Raw genomic sequence first — 20,898 nt, 5'->3', positions numbered from 1 at the left:
AGTTCTGTGAACATAAATTGCTATTATACACAAAGGGGGGATTGGATCGAAGGTCCCTTGGGAATCAGGACGTGGCCATTGTCCTTCCCGAGCCACGTGGCCTGCTCGGCTCCAGCGGTCCCCGCCTGCTCGCCGCTCTTGTGACCCGGGAACCGGGAACTGACCGGGGCCTCTGGCCTCAAGGGCCTCCGTGAGGAGCCAGCCCTGGGAGAGCACCAGAGGGGGGCCTGTCCCTGAGGGCACTCGAGGCCCCCGGGACGCGCTCCCAGGAGGCCCTCACTCGGCCCATCCTGCGAAGTCTTTTCAGGTCTGAACGTGCCTCTCCTTTCGCTTTCTGAGGAAATGAAGCCTGTCAAGAAGGTGGCACTGAGTCTTTTGCTTTCTCCCCGTCAGAACTGCCTCCCGCTGGCCTTCTCTTCCAGCCGAGCCTCGGCGAGAGCGCCGTTCCGGGCTTGAGAAACGAGGCGGCTCCGGAGGCCGCTGTCTCCACCGCACGGGAGCAGCTCCCCCTGCACTGCAGCGGGCTAAGGCGAGGGCGCCGCTCCACGTGGCCCAGATGCGCCTTGAGTAGCTCGGGCTGCAGGGCCCTGCTTGCCTTCCCGGCCGCCGGGCCCGGGAGAGTCCCCACCAGCCCACCGTGCGCACCCGTGGGAATCAGGGCCGCTCCGGTCACGGCCCTTCCCGTGTGTCCTGGGACACGACCGGCCTGGGCCGGGTCTCTCCGGCCTGGGAGGCGTCAACCGAAACAGTAGCTTTTTCTGTGCACCTACTGTGCGCTGGGCCCCCAGCCCAAGGCCATCGGGTCGCACTCTGAGACAACCTGCAAGGTGGGCATGGCTGCCCCTGTCCCGCAGGTGAAGAGAGATTTCGAGGGGCTGTGAGCACGGTTTCTAAGGCTACACGGCCAGGAAGGAGAGGAGCCCGTTCAGGCGCACGGTGATGCCCCCGGGGCCCTGGCATCGGTCAGCTCGGATATCCCTGAATGGTCTGGGTCCCCTCGAATCCCACAGGTCACCACCTCACAGGCAAATGCCAGACACGCGGGGCTGGTGCTAAACCAGCATCCGGTCCCCCTCTCGGCGTCGGTTCCTGGGGATCCCCTGGTGCAGGAGGGTCTTCTGCAGAGCTGACACTGCTTGGCGCAGGGGCCCGGCCGCAGCAGGATGACTGAAGGCCACATCTGCTCATCGGCCTCCTCTTCCTCCCTTCAGGAGAGCACCTGGCCATACCTGTTTGGAGTGATCGCTGTCCCCGCCCTGGTCCAGCTGGTGAGCCTGCCCTTTCTCCCCGAGAGCCCGCGCTACCTGCTCTTTGAGAAGCATGACCAGGCGGGAGCCGAGAAAGGTAGGGACCCGGGGCCTTCCTCCAGCACAGCTCCAGCCTCTGCATGCGGGTCAGCGCTGCAGGGCGCACTGGGACCGGGGCCATCCCTCTCCGCAGGACCGTGCCAGGTGCCCCTGGACACCCGCACTGCTTCATCCTCCCAGCAGCCTGCGGTGGGGACATGCGCGTCCCACAGGGAGCCTGGAAAAGCCAGGACAGAGCAGGATAAGACCCAGGTCTGCTCGCTCCTGGGAGGCGTCTCCCCATTGCTGCCTCTCAGGTGGCCGCGACCGCAGGGACCGCCCGACCTCTCAGCGGGTTAGATCTATCTTGCCTCTCTCCCCGCCTCTCCTCTCTTCTTCACCCCTGACATTTACCAGAAAAGGAAATACGCAAGTGCCGAAGGAGCACCACAGCCCGCCAGCATGGCACTGGGCGCCAGCAGCGAGGGAGGCAGCGTGTCCGATCTACAGGAGAGAAGCAGGACGTCCAGGGTGGGGCCCGGGGCTGGCCTTAGTTGGCGTTCCTTAAACCCACGAACGGTGGGTGCTGGGTGAGATGCAAAGCATTTTGCCCAGAGACAGACAACGTGGAATGAACAACACTGTCTTCTAGTAAAAGGAGACACTGGCGGCACCCTCGTTAAGCAGGAGGGGCTGCGTGGACCCGTGCAGCCTTCCCGTCCCAGCTCCGCCGGCCGACCTGGTCTCCTCACCCTCATCTGTAGGAGGAAGTGATAGAAACCTCCCTCTGGCTTGTAAGGGTGAAATGACACGGTATGTATAAGGTTTGCAGTAGCGTTTGCTGTCATTCTGAGAGCTTGGTCCCTTTTCTTTTCCGTATCCTGTCCTCTGATCTAAATTTCACTGATGTCCACGTCCAGGAAAAAAGTTGAGAATTAGGTAATCTTTAACTTAATACCATTTGTGCAACACGTTTTAAAATCCACACAGCCTCAGTATTTTCTGAATTAACAAACGAGATATTAGCAATTGCCTCCACTTGCCTAGCGGTTTATGGCTGGGGTCCATTTCCTCATTTACGGCGCTCCTATAAAAACATGACATCAGAGAACATTATCATTACCTTCACTGCTTAGACAAAGGAACTGAGGCTCACAGGGCTGACGTGAGCTGCCCACGGCTCTGGTTCTTGGTTTTCGGTTTCTAGAGGCCTCTAAAAATATGATGGGCTGAGAGGAGCACATGGGTGTCTCAGTCGGTTAAGCGTCTGACTCTTGGTTTTGGCTCTGGTCATGATCTCATGGTTTCGTGAGATCGAGCCCTGCATCGGGCTCTGCACTGGCAGTGCCAACCCTGCTTGGGGTTCTGTCTTCCTCTCTCGGCCCCTCCCCCCTCAGCTATCTTTGTTTCCTCTCAAATACATAAATAAAACTTAAAAAAATAATTTGGGGCACCTGGATGGCTCAGTCGGTTAAGCATTTGACTTCGGCGTAGGCCATGATCTCACAGTTTGTGAGTTCGAGCCCCGCATCAGGCTCTGTACTGACAGCTGGGAGCCTGGAGCCTGCTTTGGATTCTGTGTCTCCCTCTCTCTCTGTGCTCCTTCCCTGCTCGTGCTCTCTCGCTCTGTCTCTCAAACATTGAAAAAAATAATTTAAATATTTTTTAAATATTGGTTAAATTTTTAAAATATTGATGGGAACTACAAATATTCTTGAGCAGAGCTCCCGTATTCATGAAATTTTCGAGAGCATGGCAGTGGGGGTGGGACTTGCGGGCTGCCCCCACCAGGGGGCCCTGGCGCTCCCCACCCCACAGCCGTGAGCTGTGAGACAAGGCTGGAACCAGAGGACACTTTCCTCCCAGCCCGCCCACTCACGCACGGAGGGGCACCAGGGGGCTGTGGTCCAGAGGACTTCCCGTGGGGCCCGTGGGGACACAAGCCACCCAGAAGTCAGGCTGCAGAGAAGGAGGCTTTTGTCAGATGGGGGAGGCTCTGGAGCGAAACTACCATGGCTGAGAAGGAGCTGAGGGGATCCTAGTGCCTAAGTAGCCAGGCTGCGGGTCGGTGGAAGGTGACGATTCCTCCAGCCCCACCCCTCCTGGCCCCGTCGACAAGAACTCGCAGGAAAGGCATCAATTATGTACGGTTGGAACGGGCAGTGATTGTACATGCCAGACAACAAAGACGGCTTAAAAGGTTTGCTTCATAGCACAGGAGGGAGCGAGGGAGAAGTCCAGTTATAAAAAAATGATAAATATTACATGTGTGCTTTACACAAAGAACAATGATGTTGGCCTGAGGTTGAAAGAGAATTTTGGAATTCGCATCTGTGCTAGTAGAAGTGGAGTTTCACTCCGGCTGCTCAGCAAACAACGGATATTTACCGTGCTGGCACTCCCACCAGGTCAAGATAGCATCCCAGCCCCCCAGAAGGCAAGGGGAAGGGAAAGCGCGATGGGCGTCCTCATTGCTAGCTCATCTGTATTGACAGCTAGATCACCCTGAGCACTTCACGGTGACCCTTAAAGCCTCTCATCCATGGAAAGCATTGACTGGGTTCTCAAGCTTCAAATCAGGTAAAATCCTGCTGGCCAAAGTAACTCCCATGGTCAAGACCACAGTCAGAGCCAGAAGGGTATGCAGTTACAGAGCAAAGGACACACACAGAGGGAGGTCATGAACCAGGGCCATCAACGCAACCCATCCATACCACAGCCCCCTTCCAGGCTTTCCCACCGCACCCCACCCCCAGTCCGTAGCTCCAGCTGGGTCTCATTTATTGATGCCCCTCTTATCAGTTGAAGAGAAGCCCCCAGTACCTAAAAACAGGAGGAAAAGCCTGAACTTGTGCCATGAGAAAGGGGGGATATTTAATTGATAGAAATGAAATATTAGCCCAGGCAGTGTGATAGGGCAATGCTTCAGTCACTGGGGTCTGGAAGGTTGCATTGATCAGGGTCCCTTGGGTTGTAAGAGCCAGACAATGCGGCCTAAGCAAAAGGGAAACTTTGAAGTCCTGGCTCTATGAGTGGTATTCAAGGTCACCCGAAGTTAACACCCCTCTTTCCGGCCCAAGTTTGACAGTAAATGAAAGAGGGATGCAGGAGTGGAGGAGATGGGGTAAAAATGCCACTTTCCATGTGGATAAAGACTCCTTGGTCAACTGGCTTTAGGTCTGAGGACCAGGAGAGCCTCATAAAGCAGTACTCATGAACTGAGCTAAGTACTCACTCAGGGCCTCCGGGCAGGCCTGCCCAGAAAACCTGAGAACATAGAAGAAGAGAGAGTGTGTGCTCCTCCAGCCAGGCAGATCCTCAAATGAACCAGAGGAACTAAGCTGTGCTGGCCATCTCTCTCCCCAGCTTACCAGTCAGGCCAGTGTGTTCCCATCTCCTGGGGAAGAGTGGGTGAGGGGTGGGCACAGACTGAGTAACAACACAGCAGTGAAATGCACCTCCCAGAGGACATAGTATCAGGAGTGAACAATAAGGATTCTTCCTCATGATAAGGAGTGAGGGACTGGGTTTCCTTCAGGCATGGTGGGATTGAGGAGCTAAAACCAAGCAGTGAAGGTACCATCTCCCTCTCGCTCAACAAATCCTAGACATTCTTAGGATTCATTGGCTTCCTTCTTAGACGAGCTCTCTCCACATGGCATCAAGTCAGTCCTGAGCAGCTCCAGTTTTTAACACTGAGGAGGAGAGGGATTCCTTTTCACATAGCGCACATCTCAACCCCTGAACGAAAGAACTCTCATTGGCCCTTCTTAGGTCACATGGCCATCCTTGAACTAATTCCCCCCCTAAGAGTTAGAATTCCTCGCTTGGCCAGTCCCCCTCACTATCCAGTCTGGTGATTGGGGGATGAATGGCCACGAGGTTTGACTGATGTGTCTACTGGAATTACAGGGCCCATGGGAGGAGAGCTTCCAGAAAAAGATACAGGCAAGAGAGGAAAGGTAATAGATGCCTGTCACCAGGAGTGATACTTCTGGAAGCTCCCTTCCTGGCAGTGCTCTGCCACCCCTCCCCTGTGGTCCATATTGGCCTTTGCTGCCAGAACTCCAATCAGGCATTTAGACTTGGCAGAGAGCTCAGACAAGTAAAAGGCAGTTGTTGTTGTTGTTTTGTGCGTGGGACGGACTGTGTTCCCATGGCATTTAGCAGCCAGTTCTGGGCTAGAACCCCGGCTTTCACAGAAAAGGAAGACTGTCCACTGCTGGCTGCCATTGTAATTTTGGTTGGAATCATGCTCAACGGAAGCTTGTTTCTTTTGCTTTTTTTTGTAGAGAAAGGTGTGTGTGTCAGGATTCAGGTCCACCACCTTATGGCTAGGAAACCCAAATGATCGTGTCTTAGACAAAATGGAAGTTTCTTTCTCTCTCACATCAGAAGTGTTGAAGGTAGGCGGTCTGCGGCTGTTACGATTCTCCATGGGGTCAGGACGTCGTTCCTCTCATTGTCTCCCTCTTCCATCCTCAGAAGGTTGCCTCATGATCCAACGTGGCTGCTGTCACACCGCATTCCAGCCAGGGGAGGGAGGGTGAGAGGGAGGGATTATCACTTGCCTGTCTGCTTAAGAATTCTCCTTGAAATCTCACACACTCTGAGCCTATTTGGTCAGAAAGTGATTGTGTGTCCTCTCCTAACTGCCAAGGAGTCTGGGAAATGCAATTAATTAATGCACCCTGGCCACAAAGAGTCAGGGTGGCTCCTAAGGAGGAAGAGAAGGAATAAGAGCATCTGGCCCCTGGCAGGCTCTGCCCCAGTGTGGAAAAGGAGATCCTGAAGTCCTGTTGGCTGGGACCAGCCGGACCGAGGCATTTTGGGTGCTCTGAAGGCTGGTAACTTGTGGCTCCTTCACAATGGCACCGTTGAAACAACTGTATGATGCTTAGTTAAGGGTGAGGCTGACTGAGCTCTGGAAATAAGCTCCCAGAACTCACTCTGCCAAACCAAAGCCCTGAAATTAATGAGAACTGCCTTCATTCGTCGTTCCTGAGCACCTCCATGGCCGCCCCACCTCTAGCCTGTGAGGACTGTCTACCACCTTCTGGCAAAATCAGCTGTCTTGCATCCCATTACATTTCTAACGATGCCTAGTGCTTCGGGAATGTCACAGTTCTTCTTATCCACATGATGACATGCCTCGGTGACCTGAGCTGCCTCAGTGACCTGAGCTGGACTAAGGGGCTGTTCCACAGTCCAGAGATGGCCAGAAACAGGCAGGAGGCAAGGCCACATGCCCAGAGGATGGAAGTGGGGCTCCATGGTGGCCTTTGTCAAAGACAGCTGACTTCACTCTCTTCTGTGCTAGCGGTGAAGTACCCTACCTTGGTTACAAGGGCTCTAGTTTTTATTAAGACAAGAAGAAAGTATATCCAAATGAATTCATGTCAGAGGTGAGTTGAAAACACACATTTCCCCCAAACCGTTGCAACAGTTGCCTTCCAGAGGAGCATGGATTTCCTGGATGGCCAGGGCTGAGGTCCAGGCCATGGGGTCTGCACGGACCCTCTACATGGAGGCAGAGCCGGACGAAAGTCCAGAGCAGCCACAGCCTGGAGATCTTGGGTCTCTGCCCTAAAGGACCCGCCGTGATGTGAGCATCCCCTATTCTTCCTGTGTTCCAGCACCCTCCCCAGACCCCTCCCGACAGATTCAGAGGAGTGGGGCGTTCTCATTTCTAGAGGTGCTGAGCGCTGGGCGGGAGTGGAAGGAGCCAGTGGAAACCGCTAGAAGGTCGGGCTCAATCAAGGCCCAGCGCCCTGCCCATCAACCTTCTCTTGGCCTTGGTTTCCTAATCCGGGTCCTGCTTTAGANCGTGCAAACATATGGTATCTGTCCTTCTCTGCCTGATTTATTTCACTCAGCATTAACACCCTCAAGTTCCATCCACGTTGCTGCAAATGGCCAGATTTCATGCTTTCTCATTGCCATGTCGTATTCCATGGTATAGATAAACAACATCTTCTTGATCCATTCATCTGTTGATGGACACTTAGGCTCTTTCCATGTTTTAGCTATTGTGGAGAGGGCTGCTATGAACATTGGGGTACATGTGCTCCTATGCATCAGCACTCCTGTATCCCTTGGGTACATTCCTAGCAGTGCTATTGCTGGGTCCTAGGGGAGTTCTATTGTTAGTTTCCTGAGGAACCTCCACACTGTTTTCCAGAGGGGCTGCACCAGTTTACATTCCCACCAACAGTGTAGGAGGGTGCCCGTTTCTCCACATCCTCGCCAGCATTTAGAGTTCTCTGTTTTGCTCATTTTAGCCACTCTGACTGGCGTGAGGTGGTATCTCAGTGTGGTTTTGATTTGTATTTCCCTGATGAGGAGGGATAAGCATCCAACTCTTGATTTTTGTTCAGGTCATGATCTCACAGTTCATGGGATCAAGCCCTGCTTTGGGCTCTGTGCTGACAGGGAGGAGCCTGCTTGGGATTCTCTCTCTCCCTCTCTCCTCTCCCCTCCCCTGCTCACGTGTGCCTGAGTGCACATGCATGCACGCTCTGTCTCAAATAAGTAAACATTAGAAAAAGAAGCATGGTGTGTGTGGGGGGAGGGCTTTGTCAATGGAAAGGGATGTGCACAGAGAAGGGGGTTCTCTGCTTCTGCCCTTTCCGAATCACCTTGCCTTTGAAGAAGGGGATTCGGTGGCTAAAGTGAGTGAAACTTTTTGCTCTGGGAATAAAAGTTTGTTTACTGTTGGAGGAGGAAAAGCTCCCACCTCTTCAGCCCTCTTACAAATCAACTGCCATTTACACCAGAGCTCTCTCTATCACTTGCCATCACATTTCCATCACGTTTACCTGGGGACCATCATGTGGATTCATTTATGAGGCTGCTTTTATCCACACCGGCCATCCTCGGTCCTCAACACGTCCCTCATTACCGTTTTTATGCCGTCATGTGTGATCGGCAGAATAATGGTCCCCACGTGTGACCCCATCCTGACCCTCAGACCCCGTGAGCAGCAGCGCACATGGCACAGGGGACTGTGCTCATGTGATTAACAAGGACCTTGAGGTGGGGCCCGTTTTTCTGGATTCTCTGGATGAACCAGGGGCCTCATAAGGCTCCATGTAAGTGAAAGGGAGAAAGAGCAGGGTCAGAGCAGGACACGCCGCCATGGAAGCGGGGGTCACAGGCAGAGGGGGAGAGGGCGCCCCCCGGGGCAGAGCAGGAGACACCGCCATGGAAGTGGGGGTCACAGGCAGAGGGGGGCCGAGGGTGCCCCCCGGGTCAGAGCAGGACACGCCGCCATGGAAGCAGGGGTCACAGGCAGAGGGGGAGAGGGCGCCCCCCGGGGCAGAGCAGGAGACACCGCCATGGAAGCGGGGGTCACAGGCAGAGGGGGGCCGAGGGTGCCCCCTGGGTCAGAGCAGGAGACGCTGCCATGGAAGTGGGGGTCAGAGGCAGAGGGGGAGAGGCCGCTCCCCGGGTCAGAGCAGGAGATGCCGCCATGGAAGTGGGGGGTCAGCGGCAGGAGGGGGCTGAGGGCGCCGTACAGGTGCAGGACAGGGCGCCCCCCGGGGCTGGAAACGGCTGGCGGGCCGGATTCTCCCCTGCAGCCTCCAGAAGGGTCCTGGCACTGTGACCCTGGGTGTGAGCCCTGCGGGAACCATCCTGGCCTTCGGACCTCCAGAACCGTCGCATAAAAACCTCGTGCTTTTGCAGCCCCTGGTTTGTGGTGATTTATTGCAGCAGGGAAAGCAAACTCGTACATCAGGTTAAGTGAGGAAGATCAGTTCAGGCTGAACTACGACTTTATCTTAACGTTAAAGGTAGTTAAGTGTTTGTTTTTACTTGAACTCTCCAAGTGGCTGGATGTTCCAACTGTTTCTGTTTTCCTTTACAATTCGTAATTGGGCGAAAGGTCCCTGTGCCTGAAGCTGAAAGATTTTTCTTTCCAACACAGCATTCCGTTGCCATAACTTGTCAGGCGCCTCCGGCGTGCCCTCCCTGGCCTCTGCGAGCCCTCAGGACACCAGAGTCCCCAGGGAGGGACCCACACTGGGGGGCTGAGGAGGCCTGCGGCCCGGCGACTAGAGACAGAAATGAGGTTGAAACTCAGTTTGCCTTATTCCCAAACCAGGGTCGTTAAAGTGCTGTGTGTTGCTTGTGTGTGAGTGTGTGTGTGCGTCTGTGTGTGTATTTGTGATTATAAAACACAGCATTTGCATACACACAAGTATATTAACAAAACGTATGCTGTACTTAAGGCCCAGAAAGTTTCCTCCGCAATATTATGATTCCCTGTATCTGAGCCGTTACATCGCAGGAGGGTTAAGTAATTGTATATCCGCATGCGGAACCTAAAAACTCTGTCCCCCAACCTGACTCCCCTGTGTAGCAATTACAAAGCGAGCACAGCATTGTGAGATCATCCCCAGGATGTAATGCTCCGTGTGGGGGGGAATAGAACATACCAAAAATCCACATGACCACAAAGTGTGGAAAGAATGGACACAAGCAGGACAGCACGGGAGGAGGGCACGTCTGTGTTGGGTCACAGCGGTGCCGGGCGCTGGCTGGGCTCGTGGTGAGGGCGCTGTGCCCTGCAGCCTCCCACCCACCTGATGCGTCCGCCGAAAATGAAGCCCCGTGCCTGGGAAGGAGGCCTGGCCCGGCCCGTCCCCCGGACTCTTGGCACATGGGTGGCCCCCCCTCCCCAAGATGACTGGAGAGAGGGGCAGGGCCGCTGGAGCGCTCTGTGCTGGTGACGGCCGATAGCTAGGCTGCGCCCCCTCCTGCACCTGTCGGAGGGACAGGGACGGGGCCGAGGGAGGAGGAGACACCGTCCCTGCGAGGTCCTATCCCTGCCTCTGGCCCCACAGTCCCCTGCTCTTGCAGGATCAGGCCTCCTCTGCTGGTGCTCAGATTTCCTGTCTATGGTCTGAGGAGGGATGCGTGACCTCTGAGCGCTTCCCCCCGTTGCCCCAGAGTGATGGTCTCTCAGAGCCCCCTTTCCCTGGCTAGAGACTGAGCATCTCATGAAATGACAGGGCTGCGCATCTTAATGTGTGATGAGCTGAGGCGCTTGCTACAGGGGAGAGTGGAAGGGAGACACCTGAGCCCCAAACCTGGGGTCCCGAGACTCCTCAGCTTTGACGGGGCGGTCTGTGGGGGGGACACGCTGGCAGGAAACGGTCAGCAGCTCGTTACTCCAGACCTTCTGATGTTTATGCCAGGGCAGTTTCTAGCTCTGCGCCCGACAGGTCGTTCTCGGGGCAGGGACTTTCAAGTCCACGCAAAGCTTGTGGGTACATATATACAGTCTCGTGCCCGGGGGGCTCCGTCACTTAAGCATCTGACTCTTGAATTTGGTTCAGGTTGTGATCTCACAGTTCGTGGGTTCAAGCCCCATGTCGGGTTCCGCGCTGACAGCACAGATCCTGCCTGGGATTCTCCGTCTCCCTCTCTCTGCCTCTCCTATGTGCATTCTCTCTCTCTCTCAGTCTCTCAAAATAAATAAATAAAAACAAAATTAAAGCTCCATTCCACATCTCCTTGCAGCCCCTCCCAAGGTGGCAGAAGCTTGTAGGCAGGGATGTTTGGATGCGTCCTCAGAAGGAAGGAACCAGAGAAGGCAGTTTTACAAACTGTTCAGTAAAGGTGTAGGCTCTTCATGCTTGTGAAGGCTCCAGTTCAAAGCAGTTTAAGTCAGACACAGAGCCCGTCTGAACAGTGGCCAACAACAAACTACCCGAAGGCTGCGCTTTCTCTAAAATCAAATCTCAAGCACTAGTAACTGACATCAGGGCACAGACACCTATCTTTTGGAATATAGTAGGGGCTCAATAAATGTGTGTCGAATACATAAATAAATGATGCCTACTTAAGACACAGGCAGAGGACTGGGCTCCTGGGTGGCTCTGTCAGTTGAGCATCTGACTTTGGCTCAGGTCATGATCTCACAGCTCAGTTTGGGAGTTCAGGCCCCACATCAGGCTTGCTACTCTCAGTGCAGAGCCCACTTCAGATCCTCTGTCCCCCTCACTCTCTATCCCTCCCCTGCTTGCACTCTCTCTTTCTCAAAAATAGATAAACTTAAAAAAAAAAAAAAGACACAGGCAGAAGGCATCCTAAATCTGTGATGTGAGAGAAGGGAGGACAAATGGACTTGTCATGTGCTAAGGGCCTGGGGCACGTGGGCATGTGCCCGTGGCCACCTCTCACAGTGTTCTCCAACTCTAAGGGATTATGTTCTTATCTCCACATTCCAGTTCAGAAAATAGAGGCCGAGGAGGTCAGTATAACCTTCCAAAGGCCACTCAGTCGGTAAGTGGTGGGATCAGTTCTTGAACTCAAGCTCATCTGGGACCAAAGTCTGGATCTTTGTCTATAGAACCACAGGATCTGGGATACACATGACGTGACCCAAAAGTGTGAGGATGTTTGCTTCAGTGGAAGGTGCCTGGAGGGGAGGAGCTGAGCTCAGCTTAGACAAAGAGGCTTCCTCTGGCCTTCGGAAGACGGAGATGAGCTCGTGCCAATGCAGCACCTTCGTTATGCTGATGTGGAACTGAGAGCGGGTGGCAAGTCGTGTCTGAAGCCAGCGGGCAAGTCAGTGGTTGGGCTGGCACGGAGCCCTTTGTCCCGACTCGTGGTCCACTGTCATCACCCCTTCCCGTCCCCCGAAGGACCAGGAGGCCAGCTTTGGGCCAAGTCTGGGGGAGGAGCAGCCCGCCCCAACGCTGTCAGCTTTGTGATGCTGTCACACAGTTGATGGTGGTCCCATCTGGGTTCTGACCTGCCGGTGAACTGTGATTGTCCACAGCCAGCCCCTGCCATCAGCCTTCTGTTCCCGTGTCTGTCGTCTGTTGGAGGAAGAGTCGCAGCCACTGTTATAACCCTTCTATGTGGTGCGCTGGAGAGAACCACAGTGCTGAGAGGCAGTCTGGACACAGGGGCCTTTTCACAGGGATGAAGAAACTGGGAGGTAAAGGTCCACCTCGCAGGCCACACCTTCCAGGCCTCTTTTTCTCTCTTTTTCATAAGTGTTAGTGACTTCATCTTCTACCTTATAGAAATCAAGGGAAAAGTGAAACAGCTGACAAAGCACATGGGCAGTGTGTGTGTGTGTGTGTGTGTGTGTGTGTGTGTGTGATAGATTGAACTCCAGGCCCTGGAAGGAGAAGGAAGAGCCCCTACCAGATTTATCGGGGCTACCAGATGGGGGCACACCGTGGAGGTTAGCAGCTCAGCTTTGCTGAGCCAGGCTGGTGGGGCTCGCACCCCTGCATTGCCGTTTCCCAGCTCTGTGCAGCCTTTCACATGGTTCCCCTGTCTGAGGCACTGATTTTATCAGATTATGTTGAATTCTTAAGTGATTTGCTTCACATTAAGGGCTTAGAACGATGCCTAGAAGTTGACTATGTCATGGGAAGCATCCTGACATTTTTCTAGGAGACACCCAATTAGTCTCTGAGCTTCCTGGAAGCCATGGCAAGAAAGGAACTGGTCCCTCTACAGACTCTTTATGAGACGCAGATCAGTTCCTCAGGGGAGAGAGAGTTCACTTACACACCACTTACTTCAACGGACCCTCCACAGGAGTCTTGGGACACATAACTGAGTCTCAAACTGAAGTCAAAGCAGTTGCAAAAGATATTTTTCAGTGATTTTTCTTTTTGGGTTTCAATTTTTTATTTACATTCTAGTTAGTTACCATTTCTATGATTTTCCTTATATGGACCCTGAGTAAGAGCTGAAAGCACGAGCCTGAAACACGTAATGGAGTGTGGGTTGTGAGTCATCTGGAGTCACTGTTCATTCTGCGCCCACGTATTTATGGAGATTTTGTTGTGTGCCAGGCACAGGGCTAAGCCCAGGGATAAAGTATGGAGCCAAGCCAGACAGGGCCCCCGAGCCCTTAAGCAAGCAGTCAGCAAGGGAGCCAGACAGGAACCAGACGCACGTCACGATGAGTCTAAGATGGCCCCGTGTCAGGAGCTGTGAAGGAAGGAGCACAGAGCTCCTCAGGGCTGGTGGGGGTTCACCAGGGACAGCTTCCTAGAAAAGATGACAGTTGATCCAGGGTGAAGGATGAGTTGACATAAGGAGTGAAGGGACAGGACAGGAATCCACCGACAGTTCAAGGGTTGATCATAAACCCATGAATACATATGGCTGCTTAGCACAGACACTGGCCAGGGAGGATGCCTTTTCTTGTTGTTGCCGTTTGCTTGGATTTTTTTGTTTGTTTGTTTTTTTGTTTTTTAATAAATACTTCACTGTTTCTACCTGGGAAATCTACTACTGATAGCTGTCCTTCGTCAGGGATAATCCCTGGCTTATCACCTAACAGACGCATGTCAGTTGATTCTCGCAGGTACCTTCTGAAACAGAGCAGCCTTCTAGGAATGTTGGCTAGTCTTGTTGGTGTTGATGCTGTTCACTGTAGTTCATTGCAGAAGATAACTGAGGTTTTAGCTGCCAAGCGACTCCCCAAGTCACACAGGGGGACATCTTTCATGCTCCAGCTCTCTCACCCCAGTGTGAGCCCTGGGCAACCTTGCTATTTTGCAGATTTGAGAACCACAGCTTGTTCAAGATCAGTCGACTGTACACCATGGGCTTGTTTCTGGGCTCTGTCTTCTGTTCCCCTGGTCTATGTGTCTGTCTTTTTAATGCGAGTACCATATTGGCGTACCATATTTGAATTACTATAGCTTTGAAGTGTATGTTGAAATCAGGAAGCATGATACCTCCTGCTTTGTTCTTCTTTCTCAAGGTTGTTTTGGCTGTTCATGGTCTTCTGTGGTTCCATGTGAATTGCAGCATTATTTTTTTCTATTTCTGCAAAATATTCCATTGAGATTTTAATAGGGATGGCATTGACTCTGTAGATGGCTTTGGGTAATATGGTCATTTTAAGAATATTAAATCTTCCAATCCATGAACATGGGATATGTATGTTCATATACATATGTTGTCTGGAAACAAGAGTGATTTTACTTCTTTTTTATTTGGATGCCTTTTCTTTATTTTTCTCACCTCATTGCTCTGGTTGGATTTCTGAATACAAGTGATGAGAGTGGCTATCCTTGCCTTGTTCCTGACCTTGGAGAAAAGGCTTTCAGTTTCTCACCATTGAACATGTTGTTGGCTGTGGACTATAGTGTTTTCTGGATACAAGGTAACTGGAAAACTAGTTCTCTTTATGCAAAAGAATGAAGCTGGATCCTTAGCTCACACCGTATACACAAAATCAACTCAAAATAAATTGTAGACTTAACTGTAAGACCTGAAACCATAAAACTCCTAGAAGAAAACAAGGAGAAAGCTTCAAAATATTGGTTTTGGCAGTGATTTCTTGGATATGATAAAAGCACAGACAGCAAAAATGGATAGGGTAACTAACTGTATCAAATTAAAATATATCTGCAGAGCAAAGGAAATAATCAGCAGACGGTAAAGGTAACCTACGAAATGGTAGAAAATATTAGCAAAACATATCTCTTATAAGGGACTAATATCTAAAAAATATAAGGAACTTCTACATTTCAATAGCCAAAAATCTAATAACCTTATTTAAAACTGGGCAAAGAATTTGGACAGATATTTCTCCAAAGAAGACATACACTTTACCAATGGATACATGAAAAAAAAAATTCATCATCACTAATCAGAGAAATGCAAATCAAAATCACAGTGATATATTACTTCACACTGACGGGATGACTATTATCAGAAACGCAAAAGGCAGGTGTTGACGAGGCTGTGGAGAAATCAGAACCCTCACACACTGCCGGTGGGAATCCAGAATGATGCAGCCACTCGGGAAAACAGTATGGAGTTTCCCTAGAAATGAGAAATAGAAATACCATGTGCCCCAGAAGCCCCACATCCAGACATTTATCCAAAATTATTGAAATCAGGATCTCAAGAGATATCAGCATTATAGCCCAGATGTGGAAATCACCTAAATGTCCACTGATCGGTGAATGGATAGAGAAGATGTGTTATAAACACACAATGGAATATTCAGCTTAAAAAAAGAAGGGAATCCTGTGTGGCAGTATGGATGAGCCTGGTAGACATTATGCTGCCTGAAATATGCCAGTCACAGAAGGAAAAGTGCCATCGGATCTCAGTTATTTGAACTGCCTGAGATGGTCAAGTTCATGGATCCCAGCAGTGGAATAGTGGTTTCCAGGGGCTGTGAGGGAGGTGGAAATGGACAGCCACTATCAGTGGGTATAAAGTTCATGCAAGATGAGTAAGTTGAAGAGATCTGCTGTGTAACATTGTGCCTGTCGTCACCAATACCGTGTTGTGCGCTTACCAAGGTGCTCAGTGCCAGATCTCCTGTCCAGTGTCCTTACCATATAACAGAATGATCTTCTTAACTTTGCAGTAATAAATTGCTCATTTACTAACGGGAAAAAAAACACAAGGCACAGCTGCAGAGATCACTCCTGACAATATGAACGGAACCGCTAATTTCGTTACACGCAAAAGCAATCATCGAAAGACAGAATGGCAGCAGACATCTACAGAGCACTCTCGGGGAAGTGGACTTTCCGTTATCCCCATGGCGCCACCTAACCTCCCGCACGAGGGATGTATGATGGGAGATCTGCTCTCTCAATCAGCCCCTGAGCCATGCTTGCAGCCCTTTGGGCACGAAGACCCACGAGATTGGGAATGGCAGTTCGGCTGTGTGACTTGGGCACATCACTCATCCCTCTGAGCCTCAGTTTCCCCATCTGTTAAAAGGTAGCAAGAGCACTGACCTTGTGGGGATTTGTGCGGCTCCTGCAGGCCCACATCCAGCGCCACCCACCTCTCTCATTAGAGAACTCCTTCTGAGCAGAAACTGTGCCTTTTTCTTCCCTCAGCACAGGAGACGTTTGCATCCCCTGGCACATAGCAAGCTCTGAAAAGCTGCAGGTTAATTGAAATGAACTGAATTTAGTTCTCTTAGCTTCTCAGCTCCATGGTTTCTTTTCATCATTCTTCACGGTGCAGGCAAAGAAAGATCAGGTTGGATGGAGCACAGACTCCCTCACTTTCTACCTGAGATCTCTGGCACATTTCCTCACTCCTCTGAGGCTCAGAGAGCAGAACACCAGGTCTGGAAGACACCTAGCCCAACGTGTGGCACCTAGTGGGTGCACAGTGTCAGCCTCCCTTCTCCTGCTTGGTCTCTTGACCTTGAATTAAGATGAGTCTTTAACGGGTACAAGATCTGATTATGTAATGGCAATTTCAGCCTAGAAATTGACCATGCCGCCCAGAGGGTTTTCTCTCCAGTTGGGAAATGCAAATTCTCATTCCCTTTTCAAGTTCTTTGGAATTAGTGATCAGAACACGACCAGAATTACGAATGAGCTGTGAGCTATGGGCAGCCTTTACTTTCAAGTGCAAGGGCGAGGGTGGGAGCCTGAGCAGGGAGAGGACCCAAGTAGATCAGATGAACTATTTAAGTGAGCTGGGGATTCAAGGGAACAGATCCCTCTGGGAGGGTTATTTTCCGTAAGCAAATGTGTTTTGGAAATGGGCTCACTGACTATGAGTTTCTAAGGTCATTTCCCCTCTCTCCAAGGATAGCTAGTTAAAACTGGAAGTTTCTGTCCCATCTGCTCCCCACTCCCTACATACCATGGCCTCCTTCTCCCCTAGTCTTCTACAGAATCCACACCCTTCTTGGGTTCTCTACCTGCTTGGGAGACCCTGTCCTTCCTGCTCAGTGCCTGAGTCCCTCCCACAACATCCCGACCGGTGGTCATCACGCCTCTCCTTGCACACCTCCAGGGATGGAGGGCTCACTGCTTGTGAAACCGCCCAATCTGCCCTTGGCCACATCAGTCAGATGTTCTTCCTTGTGGTGAGCTGACGCCTGCCAGGTCACAGCTGCTGCCATTTGTCCTTCTTCTGATCTTGCCAAGGAATCCAACCCTATCCACATCCAGGCTTCTCCTGCCAGAGGATCCCTTCTTTAGACTGAGCAGATGAGAAAGAACCAGTCACATTCATCCAACATGGTTTGAGCACCTGCTGTATTCCAGGCTTGGAATAAGTCCCAGCCTCTGGCATGGAGCGTCCTGAAGCCTTACACCTGCATAAGCACCTGCCTTGGTCTGGGAGGACCACGTGTGATGTGGGACAGGTGATAGGGCAGCCACTGGCCAGCCTCAGGACACAGCATGTGCTTTGTCCCCTCCCTGCATGGTTTCCGCCCCTTTGTGACTGGGGTCCCGGCTCCAGGGGCAGATTCCAGGCCTTCCCCTAGAGAGTAGAAGGAAGGGAATGTTAGAAGGAAGGGCCTCTGGGTGAAGAAAGAATGCAAGAGTTAGTTTCAAACCAGTCACCTCTGCGCTTCCAAAGTGTAATGAAATTGGTGCTGATTTACCAGTGAGGCATTTGCCTCACTCTGGAGATGGGCTGACACATGGGTGAGAGGAAGCCAGAGGATGCTTCTAGGCTCTTCAGGAATTCTGGGTATGGAACGAGACTTAGGAAGAAAGGCAGGGAAAGAGGGGAGGGAGGAAGGAAAGAACAGAGGGAAGGAGAGTAGGGGAGGGGAAGGGGGGTGTGGGAGGACCGTGTTTCAAAGATCTGACAGGTCTCATTCTAAGTTCCCGGGAGCATAGCGGGGCCTCCAGGGCAGGGCTCTCGGAGCCCCTGGTTAGGCTCTGCTCCCAGCTACTCCACTCACCAGTGGTGACAGCACGGGCCTCCTCTGGTGGCCTCACTGCTCCTTCCTCCTCCCCACTCTGATTTCAGCCCAGCCGTGGGGCAGCCCCGGGTGGGCACAGACCCAGGCTGACGTTTCCGCACCTCCGGCACAGCATCTGCATGCTCGGGTGGCCAAGACGCAGCTCAGCCCCTCCCCAGTACAACGTGCACGCACGCCAGTTAATGCCCCCCGGAGGCAGGAGCGGGCATGGGCAGTTCGGAGAAATGTCCGTGCGCTACTCAGAAGTCCAGCACAGCGGACCCCTTCGTCCGTAGTGGGCCCCTCAATGACTCACCTGGGGCGGCTTCCCCTTCCCCACTTCACGCGCCCCACCCCTCACACCTGCTTTCTGCAGCCACTACGTGGGTCACCTTCTTATGCCCAACCCTTGTCTCAGGCTCCGCTCTCAGCGACCCTAGTTCTGACCACCGGCAAGTTGCATGTCTCTTCTCACCTGCAAAGTAGGGACACTGCGGTGTCTCCTTCAGGGGACCCTTATATGAAAGTTAAATAAGAAAAGGCCTATGGAGCATGTAGAACGGTGGCTGGCCCAGAGTGAGTCTCAGCAAGCGTCAGCCGGCGTCGTTGCAGTATCGGCCCTGGCGGTGATAAGAGCTCAGAGCCCTCGGAAAACAAATGGAAGACGGCAGCAAGACTGGCTGGACAGGACGCGTTTGGAAATTGGAATCGTGTTGCAGTCGCTTCCGCTAGGAGTCGTGTCTGGGGGGGGTGGGGAGCACCTGCAGCGGGGAGGTCACAGCCTCCCAGCGGCACTCAGCCGTTTCTGCAAAATCGTGAGCCGGGGCTGCCTTCTTATATTTTAACAACCATAATTCAGCCACGGAAACGCTTCATTTGGATCATTTCAAAACAGGCACACTTTTTACAGCTGTTTGCAGAGGGTTTGTTTTTTTAATGTGCAGATGCGGGAGCTTGACCCCACGACACCTGCGCATCCCTGGGGTCCCGAGCAGCACAGTGGGGGCTGTGGAAAGCTGCCCCTTTCTCGCTCTCCGCGGAGCGTCACCTTTACCTGGAAGAGGCCGGTGACTTAGGTGTCAGGAGGTCGAAGCTCGGCTAGACGCCTACTGTCGAGAGGCACCGGGGCCGACCGCGGGCTGACAGCTGGAGCAGGGTGGCTGCTGAGCTCCATCTCTGTGCCACCCTGTGTCACCCTGACCCGGGCCTTCTTTGGAGGAGGATCCTTCATGAGCCGCCTGTAGGTTCGTCAGGGTTAATTCAGCTCTAACCAGACACTCCCATTCCCAAGTCCTCTGTCCACTGGACAAGTAAGCGGAAATGTGTCACCCAACGCAGAGGTGAGGGCACCCCGCCAGCTCCTCGCACCCCCATGTGGCCCCCGGACGGCTCCAGGGTCAGTCCCCAGTGCAGTGCTGGGACAGCACAAACAGGGCTTCCCGTGCCTTCGCTACGTCCCCGGTTGGTAATGAACTCAGACTTCAGTCCCAGGAGCTGCTGGAAACACGTGCCTGGATGAAACCTCCCAGCTTCAGAAGCCGAGGCATGTGCTCCGGGGAGAAGAGGGGGGCGCGCCGCCCAGGGCTCCACCCCGAGTCCCTCTGGCTGCCTTGTCACAGGGCCCCCGCCGGCCACCAGGGAGCGGTCTCCAGGCTGCTGCACACTTCGCTCCAGCAGGAGCGATAGACGCTCGCAGAGGCGGTCGGCGCAGTGGCAACCCTAACGCAGCGCCGCAGACCGGGGACTTCAACGACGGGTGTTGCGTCTGGTTCTGGAGACGTGAAGTCCAAAGTCAACCTGTCCCCCGACGGCCTTGCTCTCCCAGCTTCCGGGGTTGGCCTGCTGCCCTTGGCGCCCCGCGGCTGTGGCTGCCTCCGCCCTCACGTGGCCGTCCTCCCCGCGTGTCTGTGTCCGTGTCACTTCTTCTTATCGAGGGCCCACCCTACACCCTCTGCTTACTCGTCTTAACTGGCATATTAACCACGTCGGCAGAGTCCCTGTTTCCTGCTAAGGTCACGTTCACGGTTACCAGGTTAGGACTTCAACCTGTGTTTATGGGGACACCGTTCAAGCCACAACGGAAGGTTACAGGCTTTTGTACCTTTTGTCAGGCTAGAAAGGAAGAAAAAGGAGAATAAAGTGGGGGTGTGGCAGGTGCCTTCTGGAATAGTTAACAGGCCTGTAGTGCTCCCGGCCCAGTAGGAGCAGCCGTGGGACTTCTGAGGAGGTCGTGTGTGCTGACATTTCATCCTGCAGACACTCCCCATGCTGCTGCGTCCATTCTACAGATGATGAAACTGAGGCACAGAAACAGGAAGTAACTCATCTGGCATCAGACGAGGTGACAAGGGGTGAAGTAAGAAGTTGAGCCCCAGGCACTGTGGCCCCAGAGCGGGGGCNGCGCCCGAGACGGGCCCGGGCGCCAGGCTAGGGGCAGGGGAGGCTGGATGGAGCCCAGTCCAGTCTGTCCTCGCCACCCACCTCCTCCCTTCCTCTCTGCCGCACACCTCTTCCCGGGCCTGGCACTGGGGGTGCCGGAGAGCCCGGCTTGGGCTGTAGTCAGCTTCCAGCGCTTTCTCTGAGCTGGCCGGGCGCAGGCGCCACTTCAGACACCACCCCCTGATTTGACCAAGGAATGTTGCTCCGTGGAGCTTCTTTGGGAGTTGGCGATGGGAGTGACTTTGAAGCAGACGCTGCCTCTGCAGGGTCCATAGCTTTTGTTCCTCTGACTCATACACTTGGTGCGCTGCCTGGAGCCAGTTCGGGCTGAGAGTTGGCTTTGGATGGGGCTGCGGTTTCTGCCAGCCAGCCCGGAGACTGTGCCTCTACAAGCCAGTGCTTCCTCCCCAAGGGTTGCGTGCCTCCAGCCATCAGCCCAGTGCGCCTGAAACTCGACTGTCCGCCGTTGGCAGGGCCTGGCCTGGCAGAGCCAGGGCG

General features: G+C 53.2%; 1 protein-coding gene across 3 annotated transcripts in view; it reads left to right on the top strand.

Annotated features, from left to right (window-relative positions):
* SLC2A9 (solute carrier family 2 member 9) overlaps nucleotides 1-20,898 on the top strand; it is a 246,081-nt gene that overhangs the window by 137,484 nt on the left and 87,699 nt on the right. For all 3 annotated transcript variants that reach the window (XM_077750505.1, XM_077750504.1, XM_077750503.1), the window contains one exon: nucleotides 1,212-1,344. In XM_077750505.1, coding sequence (XP_077606631.1) covers nucleotides 1,212-1,344 — 133 coding nt within the window. The remainder of the gene's footprint in view (nucleotides 1-1,211; nucleotides 1,345-20,898) is intronic.

The sequence above is a fragment of the Crocuta crocuta genome, unplaced genomic scaffold, assembly GCF_008692635.1.
Source record: "Crocuta crocuta isolate KB4526 unplaced genomic scaffold, BGI_CrCroc_1.0 scaffold179, whole genome shotgun sequence".
Classification (NCBI taxonomy): Eukaryota; Metazoa; Chordata; class Mammalia; order Carnivora; family Hyaenidae; genus Crocuta; species Crocuta crocuta.
The sequence above is the reverse complement of the archived record's forward strand: the minus strand, read 5'-3'. Positions and strand labels throughout refer to the sequence as shown.